Below are 12,844 nucleotides of genomic sequence, written 5' to 3' on the forward strand. Positions count from 1 at the left end.
AATTTCCCATAATTTGTTGCTCTTAGAAAAATATTCTAAGGTCTCCAAAGGAAAGTATAACTTACCTCTAATAGTACTATCTAATAACATTTTATTATTATAAAATATATTAACATAATATATAATCTAAATTATTACATAAAATAATGTTTTATTATATAAGCCAGTGAATGCTTAGCTGCAAATAGATATGGTAGAGTTAAACTATAAGAACACATTTAACTCACAATTTTACAAAAAGATGTTATTTTAATCACCTTTGTCATTTGAGTTTGAGTGAAGGAAGAAAAGCATTAGTGGGTAAAGTAATGCAATTGAGAGGTGGAAATGGGCAGATGAATATACCTATAGCAACTTTTCTTATATCAATATTACAATTGTATGATAGACAATGTATCTGCAAGTCTACAAATACAGATGTAAATTAGCCAAGATACTTGATATTTTATAAAGACCAAATACTCACTGCAGCAGGAATTATGTCTAATATTATTTCATCCACTTATGAAGGATGCAAAAAGATAACAGTCTCTGTTCCATAACAGAACTCATAATCTATTGCAGCTACTTCTAGAAATCAAACATTATGTATATCAAGGACTTCAGGTTAAAAATCCTTCATACTGTCACACCAGCACACTTATAAAATCTGACAGTATGAAAGAGGAATAATAAGGCATTGGTTATTTTACCAAGTTTAAAATGTTTAGTGAAAATGCGTAATGAAACTACTGGTTTATTTAGATTCTCTTTTAATGCTTTTTAAATCAATGTAGGATTAACCAGCTTAAAGTCATCCACTGAAGTAACAGTGTTATTCACGATCATAAAATTCCAACAAAGATCATTGGTTAAATAAATTTAATAATATCCTTATGATGGAAAGATATGCAACTTCTAAACAATTTGTTGAGTAATGTTTATAACATGGAGCAAAGAAAGGCTCACAGTATCAGATGAAAAAACTCAAGAAATACAGATGTCCATATTATTTTGTAAGGAAATATATATATGCTTTTCAAAAAAAGACTAAATGGAAATAAAAGTCACAGTGACTACTTCTGGATAATTGAATTACAGGTTCTTCTGTTTTTGTTTTCTAATATTTAATATAGAACATTATTATGTATATGATCAGCTATAAGATTATGCTTTTAGGGCTTCTCTGGTGGTCAGTGGTTGAGTCTGCCTCGCAATGCAGGGGACACTGATTTGATCCCTGGTCTAGGAAGATCCCACATGCCACTGAGCAGTTGAGCCCACGCGCCACAACCGAGCCCGCATCCTAAAGGCTGAGAGCAGCAGCTACTGAGCCCACACGCCGAAGCTACTGAAGCCCTTGCACCCTAGAGCCCATGCAGAAGCCCAGTGAGAAGCACGTGCCCTGCAATGACGAGTAGCGCCCCCTCACGGCAAGTAGAGAAAGCACACACGCAGGAGCAAAGAGCCACCACAGCCCCAAAGTAAAATAAATAAAGGAATAAATCTTAAAAGAAAGAGAGTATGCTTTTAAAGGTGGTTTCACTATATTAACAACTATATGGTCTTGAAAAAAGAAAATTTTCTACCTCTAGGTCATACAGGTTTTTATCCCCAAGTAATGTGTTATCTTCAAAAAACATCTACCAAGAGCATGTACAAAAAGATCACACACTTCTGTTCCTTTACCTTCTCTTACTCGTGGGCAACGCAGTTGACTTCCTTGGATGTCATTTTGTTCTACTTTGTGCCAAGTGAGGTACTTAAAAGAATCTGATGGAAGCTTTAAAGTAAGAGAGAAGAGAAATATCATCTGGCGATAAATAGTTCACTTACTTGATGTGTACAAGTAATGTGAACCCATCCAAACATTGAGTTACTTTGAACTCTAGGTAACTAATGACATGCTTATTGATGTTATATTAGCCCAATCTAAATTATTTATTTTTATTCAATTTTGCATCTTCCAATACCTGCAACTGATTTATGTTTGATGACAAATGATAGCACAAATAAATATATGCACCCATTCATGAATCCACTTTACACCACCTCTAATAATCTGTCCTCTGCTATTTATTGAATAGCTCATGAGGAATCTCATTCTATTTTAGAATAGTTGTAATTGCTAAAGGTTCTTCATTATATGGACCTGAAGTAATCCCTCTGAGTTAGTCCAGTTACAAAAGCTCTGCCTTTTGAGGCTACCCAGAAGAATCCCTTCACATGTGACTACTATTTTAAGTGTCTGGTAATAGTTGTCATCCTCTTTGTCATTTAGTTATTACTTATAGATCCTGGTTTACAAATTATTGACTATTCAGGAAAAGCGTGGTTCTCCTTGGGAAGAGTTCCATTTCACTGACATTGTTCCTAAAATGTGTGGCCAATATTGAATGAGATATTTCAGCTCCTGGTCAACTTTCTTGTTCTGGACAATGTGTTGCTGACCAGAATATGTGTCAAGATCACATCTGGGGCCATTTTATGCTGTTTATTGCTACTGAAGCTGTAGCCAATCAAAATTCGTAGTATCTTACATGACTTATGATAGTTTCAAGGTTAGCACAAACAAAAAGGCATATTACTCAGCACAGAAAATGTTAAATACATACGCCATAGATTCATTCTTCTGTTAGCCGTGTTACACCTATACAGACAAACCAAGGACATTTGATTTGAAGAAATGCCATTATAGTATTTGGAACAACGACATTCATCTCACAGAACAGTATTTTGTATAGTTTTTCTTTGCTTGAGGCTGTGTGACTAAGATAAAAAACATTTTCATCATTAAATAAGCTTATGAGGCACTGGATTAAACAAAGCTAACCATTTATCTTTACTACAGGACTGCTCTGAACCTTTAGTATCTTAAGATATAATTTGAGTCTATACTGCAAAGTATTTTCCTGGAGTTGTAAACCATAGAACCTTTCATTCTTAGCATAGCACATGGAACTAGCCCATCCTGTAAAGCAAGATTGGGGGCAAGCTGCCTCAAAATAAATTGGGAACAGGTGGGTTTTTAATAATCATTTAGCTTTGATCTCTTACCTTCATTACTTACTTACTGGATGACCTTAGTTGGTCCATAAACATTTAAATATATTCATTTAAAAATAACAAAATTCTCTAACTTGATTAACAGCAACACTTAAAAGTTAATTAATGCTTGAGCAATTCTTTGGGACAAATACTTTCCAGTAATTCACTTATTTTTCAGAACTATATTTTTAAAAACTAAGAAGCACAAACACATTTTAGATTATTGAAAAATGTAGTCTGTCTTTGGCTGTTCGGTTTACATGTTTGTGGAAGCATCTTTCCCAATCTGTTATGTCCTTTTGGATTTTTTTTTTTGCTTGTTACTGTCATAGAATAAAAAATTTTTTTAGGTTAAATTTCCTGTAGTTGCCACATCCAATAGCCTTTTTGTGCTATTTCATGAGACTCTAGCTGGGGAAAAATGAATCTAAGCTAAAGCTATATTGAAAATAAAGTTTCCATTTTTCAACTGATATACAATTTTGTGTAAAAAAAAACTGTTAGTTTTTTAAAGGAGTTATGTGGTTGATTTGAGGGTTTCTAACATCACAGGAAAATGAGCCATTGCATTTCTTTGTTTATATCTATGAAAGGCTGTCAACATATTGCAGTTGTGTGACCATGCTTTCTTCTTAAAGGACGGGTGAATATTCCTGTGTCTTACCCTGTTCTTTTTCCTTTTTGATTTTGATGAACCAAGTGATTAATCCACTGGTTCAATAAATATTTTTGAAACTAGAATGCTTTATTTCAACTCACTGATTTATTGAAAAATAAATATGGTGCGCCTGCTATGTGGCAGGGACTATCTCAGACACTAAAGATACAAAGTTAAATAAAATATGGTATTTGTGCTTGAAAAACTAATTTTCTGTAATTTGAGAGGCAAACATAGAAATAACTCATTTTCATCCAAGGAACAAGTGGAAAATTTTTGAATGAAGGGACAAAACTTTGTGATTCCACTTAGATGGGTTAAAGAACAATCTTGGAAATGGTGAGTTTAGGAGGAAAATTTTTTATCTTGTGGACAAAGGATATTCCATAAAGAAAGGAGATAATTCTTAGACTACAGACAGAATTTGAACTCAGTGGGGAAAGGAAGGGACACAATTGTTATCTCTGGTCATTATCTTTTCTATTCATCTCTATCTCTTTTGTTTTCCTTCCTCCACCCCAGATTCTTTCCTTTCTGAGTTGGGACTGAGAGTAGCAACTTTCATTTTCTCCCCAGTTGCAAGGATCGGTTTAAGACACGTATGCGTGTGTGCTAAGTTGCTTTGGTCATGTCCAGCTCTTTGTGGCCTTATGGACTGTAGCCTGCCAGACTCCTCTGTCCGTGGGATTTCCTAAGCAAGAATACTGAAGTGGGTTGCCAAGCCCTCCTCCAGGGGATCTTCCCTACCCAGGGATCAAACCCGCATCTCTTATGCTCCTGCCTTGGCGAGCAGGTTCTTTACTAGTAGTGCCCCCTTGGAAGACATGTATACACTTATTAAAAAGTGTAAAATGTTAAGCAAAATGCATGTTAAACTTACCGCTAAGTAGAGAACTAATTAAAAAATTCTTACCAGGGATGATATTCCAGAATCCGAATGAGAATATAGTGTTCTGTTCCTGGAGAGAGCCCACAGGGTGTGTGTCTCACTCAGATAGGAGCTGTGGGATGAATTAGATGGACAAGTCTCCTGATCGCTTGTGTTTTGACCTGAGGAGCTGAGTGAAAGAAAATGCTTAAGAGGTTCAAGAGGGAGGGGATATATGAATACTTATGCCTGATTCACATTTTTGCATGGAAGAAACCAATACAACATTGTAAAGCAATTATCCTCCAGTTAAACATTTTTAAAAATGCTTGAAGTTTTTCAATGTAAATATCTTTGTAGAAAACAGCAATAGCCACAAATTATAAGCACCAGCTTTTCCATTTATAGGAGAGATAAATGATACCCTAGGAATTCTATCAGAGTCCTAAACACATTTTTTATGGCTGACAGTCGCTTAAGGAAAATTCTTCTCCAGGTAAGAGTGTCTACAGAGACTGCACATCTTAGGAAAGTAAATCTAAGGGTACACACAAATACATGCTCATAGGATATAAACAAGGAGATCAGCCCTAATTTTGGAATACCATTCCTAGTAGAACTACTCTTACAGATTTGGCTTGTGCCAGATAAGCTTTAAACTTCCTACTGGTTTTCCCATTGATCTGGGTCTTCTGTTTTCCCTGAAATTTCCCCCGAACCTATTATATTTCCTCAAATTGGTGGCAAACATATTAAAAATTCAGGTTCTTTAATCAATTTTACTCACTTTGAAATACTGCTCAAATATTTCACTTAAAAACAGTCCTATTCTCTCTGTATTCCCATTGTTATGCCACTGAGATATAAAATGTCTTTTTGCTTTCCTGTATTTATTATTTACTGTTATTCTTGCACTTTTCCCTTTCTCCTCAGGAGTGGTTATATTTCTCTTTCTGTAACTGGTACTGTATATTACTTTAGGTCAATTTAAAAATGATATCTGAGTATGCTTTTCCATGTTAAATAAAACTAGAAATTGTATCTATCTCTGGCCTCTTTTTATGCTTGATGGGTTATTTTTCAGGCTCTGAGAATCTTAAGAGACAGCATTCTATATTTTATGGCACAGTTATTATGAAGCTCTGTAGCAATTTTGCTTACAAGAAACTGACACATCTCTTGTATACTGAAGTTGCCTTCATGAAGTATAATGTAGAAATGTCTTTCATTTTTCATGTATTAACTGATGCGTTAGAGTAGAAGAGCATAGCCATTACATCATATTCTAAAAATAGTGCTATTATGCCATTAAGAAAATAAAACAACTGTGCCTTGTTATCAAGGAAAAAATTATCCCTCCATCTACCACTAAATAGCAAAAGATTTGGTCTTAATCATGTGAAAAAGTCAGAAAATATATATCTCTCCAATATTCCCCAATTGAGCAATTCTTTAATAACCCGGATATGGTTTTCTTGACATTACCAAAGAATACCTTGCTATGGCAACAAATTAACAAACATTAGAAAAACATTACCATGTGCAAAATTACTCCTGAAGCAGGTAAATCCTACTATCTCTAACCAGAGTTTTTTTTTGCCAACAATCGGGGGAATAAAATAAGGCAAAATGGAATAGTATTTCAGGGGATAAACAGAGAAAACATTTAACTGACTTTTGGTTCTCTTGTCTCTATGAAAATATGCTAGCTGTTCTCTGCCTAAATGAAATCAGGAAGATAAGGATAATGACATGACTGACTCTTCTGTGATTCTGAACTTTAGTCGTGATTACACAGTGATGAGGGCCTGACAAAACATGGTCCACTGGAGAAGGGAATGGCAAATCACTTCAGTATTATTGCCTTAAGAACTCTATAAACAGTATGAAAAATCTGGCTTAAAACTCAACATTCAAAAAACTAAGATCACAGCATCCAATTGTATCACTTCATGGCAAATAGATGGGGAAAATGTGGAAACTGTGTCAGATTTCATTTTCTTGGGCTTCAAAATCAATGCTTACACTGACTGCAGTCACACAATTAAAAGATGCTTGGCCCTTGGAAGAATAGCTATGGCAAACCTAGACAGTGTATTAAAAAGCAGAGACATTACTTTGCTGACAAAGGTCTGTCTAGTCAAAGCTTTGGTTTTTCCAGTAGTCATGTAAGGATGTGAGACCACGTTGGGCCATAAAAAGGCTGAGCACCGAAGAACTGATGCTTCCAAACTGTGGTGTTGGAGAAGACTCTTGAGAGTCCCTTGGACTGCAAGGAGATCCAACCAGTCCGTCCTAAAGGAAATCAACCCTGAATATTCATTGGAAGGACTGACGCTGAAGCTGATGATCCAATACTTTGCTCACCTGATGCAAAGAGCTGACTCATTGGAAAAGACCCTGATGCTGGGAAAGATTGAAGGCAGGAGGAGAAGGGGACAACAGAGGATGAGATGGTTGGATGGCACCACTGACTCAATGAACATGAGTTTGAGCAAACTCAGGGAGATAGTGAAGGGCAGGGAAGCCCATGGGGTCGTGCTGCAGTCCATGGGGTCGCCAAAAGCCAGACACGACTTCACAACTGAACAACAACGCAGTGGTGAGAAGCAGACCCAATAGGAAAATCTGGAAGTGACTCTCTCTCTCTTGTTTTTAAACCTAAAGTGTGAGAAACGGTCTTATTTTGTTTAAAGGAGAGCACAGGGAACCATAAGTTCAACAGAGCCAAAATGTCTGATAAGAAAGATCCAGCTGATTGGGTTTTCACTGTACTTTGGTTGTATAGTGCTCCAAGACCAAGTACAACAGCTTCAAGGGAAAATCACATTTACAAGTAACTGAAAATTATCTCATCATCTTAGTTTACATTAGATTATTGGAGAGTTTAAACTAGAAGAACCATTTGTGCCATTATCTTGACTTCTACTAGACATTTATGAATAACAGAAAGTAATTAAAACTTTGGTAACAGAAATAAACAGGCAAATAACATCCACACTCTTTCTCTTTCACCGGCTTTTTTCCTGCCAGAAGGAAATGAAATAAATTTGGTCTAGAGTTTCAGCTAAGGACAGATTATCTGAGAAGATTCTAACCAGTAGATAACTAGTCTGACTCTCTTTCAGTGTGATTACTTTCTGTGAGTCTCAAAGGCTGAATTCTTTCTCTCATATGCATATATTCCTCCTGGACACCACATCAGAGGTCAGTGGTGAAGAGCAGGGTGCTGACATCGTGAAGCAAAACCTTTGGGGAATTCCGAAGCTCTTCTTTGTTCCATTACTTCTATCATAAGTTCCATATAGAAGTTTACTTTGGTCTGGTTTGGGGGGAAAAATATTAGCAAACAAAGATAATTTGTGATCCTTTAGTTTAAAAAAGAAAAGGTAGAGCATCTTCCAGGTTATCTAACTAATCCAAACTTCTACCCCATCTGCCTTCATGCACATGCCACTGATGTTCAGAGTGCAAAACCATGAGTCCTGGGAATCTAAAACTCTTACTACTGTGACCTTGGGTCACTTAGCACGCCTGGTGGATCCTTACCTTTCATATTTAGAAGATGATGTGAACTCTGCCTGAGTAAAAAGCTTTTCTGGTTTGGTTTTGTGTTTCTTTGGCAATAATATTAACAGGATGACAACTATTACTAATATAATAATTTTATAATTGACGTTTATTAATCATATGCTATGTGCTAGGCATTACACTAAGAACTTTACAGAGATTAACTCATTTAATCATTGTTGTTGTTCAGCCACCAAGTTGTGTCCAACTCTTTGCAACTCATGGACTGCAGCACATCAGCCCTCCCTATCCTTTGCTATCTCCTGGAGTTTGCTCAAATTCATGTCCATTGAGTCAGTGATGCCATCCAACCATCTCATCCTATGCCACCCCCTTCTCCTCTTGCTTTTAATCTTTCCCAGCAGTAAGGTCTTTCCCAATGAGTCGGCTCTTCATATCAGGTGGCCAAAGTATTTAATCATTAAAATCACCAAAATGCGTAACATTGTTATTTTGATTTTAGAGTTGAGGATGCAGAGAGTCAAAGAGGTGGCATAACTTGTCCAGGTCAAACAAGTAAATGATCAAGTGTTTTTAATTACTACAATTCAAATAAGATTCAGACAAGTTACTGTGATTCCTTAAATAACTGTAAATCTGTATCATTTATTCAGATGCAGTTATTAAGGAAAATCATTAATATTGATTTTCCTTATTCTGATTGCTTCACTTAACTACAGATAAATAATTCACTAGTTAATAGAACATTTAAATCTGAGCAGTGACTCTTTACTGAAAATAAAAGGTAAGCCTTTAGTAGTAGAACCTATGAGAACATCATTCCAGGTGATATCAAGCTGTTTTAAAAACCTTCTCATGTCTCCCCTCCCCAAGAAAAATAAAACCAGGCTTGTAGTTAGTTAGTATTTTGGTTTACTCATTTTTAATCTTTCTGCTTGCATTGAACAAACAAGTATCATAAATTGCAACTCTAAACCTTATGAAAGAGAAATTAATTTTATTAATGCTGTAATATAAAGTTGCCATGACTGAAACAGTACAGCATTTATCAGAAGTGATTTATGATGTCTTTAAAATAGGTGGTATTATCTGAATTGGCCATCTGTTCCTGGTTTCAAAAAGTGTAGAATGGCCAACAAGAGGGAATCTGGTGAGCTGAGACTGCAGGATGAAAAACAACAATAATAAAAGTTATCAATTCATGAGCCCCTTTCATTGGAAGATTGCATTGTTGTTTACAATCAGGAATTTATAAGCCTCATAAATTGTCGGCTGCAAAGGGATGCTATCTGTTTAATTAAAATGTCAAGTTGGTGATTACGTAGCTTTGCAGGAAAAGGAAAAGAGGAAGTGGCAGACGGCCTAGTTTCTAAGGTGAAGCAAAGGAGGCCGTATTGAACACACACCATCCAGAAGGCCAGGGGGCTCCTTCAGACAGTCAGTGTGGTCAAGATGGCATTGCTTACAACTCCATTTCTAAATGTTCCATTTATATTAGTGCTGCATCATGAGAGCTTTGTATTTAGAAGAAAAAAGCTCAATTGCATTTTTCAGTTAGCAAAGGACACTCCCCAAGTCCTCAGATGCTTTCTTTCCCCGCCCCAGATTATTGAGCGAGGTTCTCAGATCTAGTGGGATCTTGCTAAACCCATGCACTTAGGTTATCAGCTAGAGGAAACTTACCATGAACTCTAGAGCATTAAATTTGCTGGAAGAAGATATCAATCCAATCTCTCATTACTCTGACCATTCTTCTAATCTTTTAAAATCCCAAAACCTTGTCCTCTCTATGCCTATGTATAAGTTTATTCATTTGTAAAACAGGTGATGATTGTGCTATCTACATGTTAGGGATGGTGATGAGATATTGTAAAACACTGAGAAAGGAGGTTTCATGAAATCAAGAAGTCTTTTGCAATTATAACATGTTAGTGTCTGAAATAGCAAATTTGGTATACCATGTTATTGCATTCGAATTTCTGATGGCTCTAAATTGAGTTCCTAGATCTAAATCCATAAATTAAATAGTCATATAACAATGAATGTTCTAAAATACTCCTGTGTTTTACAAATATCCCTATAATTTTAGTACCTAAGACCCAGAATTTTAACAGATATATCTGAAATTATTTAGATTGTTGATTCTAAAAACACAGAGGAACAAATTATAATTTTGAAAAATATACAACTAAAATTGTCATTTCTCTATTTCTATCTTAATGGTCAGATTTTAATTTTATGTAACCTTGTATTCTAATGAATTTTTCCTGTTCCTATTGCTCTAGCTCCATATGCATTCCTATAAACACAAATAGGCTCTTATCAAGGTACAACAAAAGTAAAAGGACAAACATATCACAATTCTTTAGAGGAAAAGCTTGTTAACTTCTGTACCTCTTAATGGGTTCATTGATATTTTTAGAAACACAGAGTTATATTAAAATCCTAGGAACAATGAAGATAAACTGAGATACCTCTATGTTTTCTTTATAAAATTATAGTTAGAAATTTTTAGAATGTTATTGTAACCACATATATAGCTGCTATTTAGAGGGTTCCCAGTACTTGAGGAATGTTTTACTATGACCTATATTGTTACAGTTTTGAAAATTCAACCACATACAACACTGAAAGGGAGAAGAAGAATATAGACACAAAAGGACAATGTGTGATTAGGTAGTTTTGTTAACAGAGACAAAACTAGAAAATTTCAAATGAAATTAACAGTATGTTAGGAAGGTACTATGGACTAAGACTTATTTCATGATGTGCAGAAATGTGATTGAACAAATACTGGCACTAAGAAAACTTTTTTTTTTTTCCTTTTTTCTCCCTTTTTCCCTCCCTCCCACTCTTTCCCCACTCCTTCAGAATTTGAAGATTAAAGTTTAAATTGCAGCCTGGGCATCACTTTTTACCCTGTCTCTGAAATAATTTTATAAAATGTACTAGCTTAAAAATAATCATATTGATCATAAGTATCATCTTTTTACAGAATTCATGAGTAAACTTCCTCTTGATACAGTGTATTAAGTGTATTAGCAAGTAGGACAAATAAATTTGTAACAGGTCACAAAATTTCTACACATTTAAAAACTATTGATTCACCTGCCCATTTCTAGTTATTTCACAGTTTTTGACATTAAAATAAACATAACATCTACATACTGCTGAGATGAGATGTTCAGAGTTTGCTAACTAAAAGAAAACTTCTGTAATATAACTGCTTCGGCCTTTAAATCCCTACTTAAGCAGGATTCCTATCTTAACGATAGGCAGTAAATTTAGGGAGCTATAAATAAATTTCACACAGTCATGAAAGCACAATGTATTTCATCCTGAACACTGAAGGTGCAAATCTCACTTTTTTAAGGATGCGAGCCAATTTAAACACATATAAGGACAAAACATTCAAGTCCCAAGAGACCTAATCATATATTGTCTAATTATCAGCATGCTTTGAGAAACATTTATGAAACAGCTATAAAATTTAGGAATGAGAAAATAAGTATTGGGTTTTGGCCTCTAATTTAATCTGATTTATGACTTTTTATTAATCTAGTAAAAGTCCTGTTTTCTGGTAGTTATTTCATTTAAATGTAACTCGTAGATAAAACTAACATTAACTATAATTAGTGGGTATTAACTAATAGATATTTCCTTCTGGCTGTCCTATCTGATCTACCTCCTGAAGTTCACACATGCTCTCTTAAAGTGCCGTGTGTAGCTATAAATGTACCAGTACTAGACAGTAAGTCCAGCTCTCTGTTACAGCAATGATTACCTGAATTGCATTTGTAGCCAGTTGCCTGCATATAGGAGAGGCAGTGGCTCATTTCTCTAAGCAACAGTCATCAGTAACCCAGATTTCATTATTTTACATTTTTAAATGAAATTTAATCCAGGAACACACAAACCTCTGGTTGTCTGTTTTCTCTTAAGGAATGAATAAGACTACTTATAACATTTCATTTGCTTACCTTTCAGACATGTCTTGTTGGTCCATAAAGTTCCTCTGGCCTTCCTAAGCCTATTTTTCTGAAGACATTTTTCATCCCATTCCCAGAAGAGCTGTCCAGCAAGAATCAGCAGCCTCCTTTTGGGGTCTTCCATGGATTCACCGTGACCAAGGAAACAAGCTGTTGCCTAGCAACCTGGCCCTTGAGGAGGTATTGTTACCAATCTGTTAGTGCTCATCAAAGGAATTCTTGTGCTCCTGGAGCAGCTAATGGTGAATGTTGTTTCCAGGGAGTTTTCTAAACTGTGGTATAACTGAACCTTGACTACAGAAACATAAATTATAGCAGAGGGAGCAAATGGCCCTGGCATCCCTGAAAAGTGTGCTGTCTTCAGCTCTATTCTTTCTTGAATTGTCGGCATCTGGCTTGGGTTTAGTTGAAGTGGTACTCGTGCAATGTATCCCTCAGTATTTGGTTTCGTACTCCTCTTCTGTAGTTTCAGAACAAGCAGAAGGAGCAAAAGAGAAGATATCTAATTCCAGTCTGAAACTTGCTCAGATAAAACACCTTGGAATTGAAGGTAGGGAATTCTGCCTTGTTCAGCACAAGAAAAGAGAAAGTATTTCAAAGCAAATATTTGCAACCTGTCACAGAAAAAGAAGATAATATCATATTGTATTCTCATTTACTGATTCAAGAAGTCTGCTTAGAGTGCCTGCTATGTATATAGATAGCACTGTGAATTTTTAACTTCAGGAGCTGATAAAAGTTCTCTCAGCCTGCTACTTGCATGCCTTCTTT

The 12,844-nt window shown here is 35.6% G+C and overlaps 1 protein-coding gene across 4 annotated transcripts in view; it reads right to left on the reverse strand.

The window, feature by feature from the left end:
• LOC101114926 (acidic leucine-rich nuclear phosphoprotein 32-related protein-like) overlaps window positions 1-12,171 on the reverse strand; it is a 28,510-nt gene extending 16,339 nt beyond the window's left edge. For all 4 annotated transcript variants that reach the window (XM_060405185.1, XM_042234864.1, XM_042234876.1 and 1 more), the window contains exons 1-3: window positions 12,065-12,171; window positions 4,599-4,743; window positions 1,669-1,762 (exon numbers count right to left, since the gene is read on the reverse strand). In XM_060405185.1, coding sequence (XP_060261168.1) covers window positions 1,669-1,762; window positions 4,599-4,743; window positions 12,065-12,090 — 265 coding nt within the window. In that variant the 5' untranslated portion in view covers window positions 12,091-12,171. The remainder of the gene's footprint in view (window positions 1-1,668; window positions 1,763-4,598; window positions 4,744-12,064) is intronic.
• Window positions 12,172-12,844: the final 673 nt, after the last annotated feature.

The sequence above is a fragment of the Ovis aries genome, chromosome 1, assembly GCF_016772045.2.
Source record: "Ovis aries strain OAR_USU_Benz2616 breed Rambouillet chromosome 1, ARS-UI_Ramb_v3.0, whole genome shotgun sequence".
Taxonomy (NCBI): domain Eukaryota; kingdom Metazoa; phylum Chordata; class Mammalia; order Artiodactyla; family Bovidae; genus Ovis; species Ovis aries.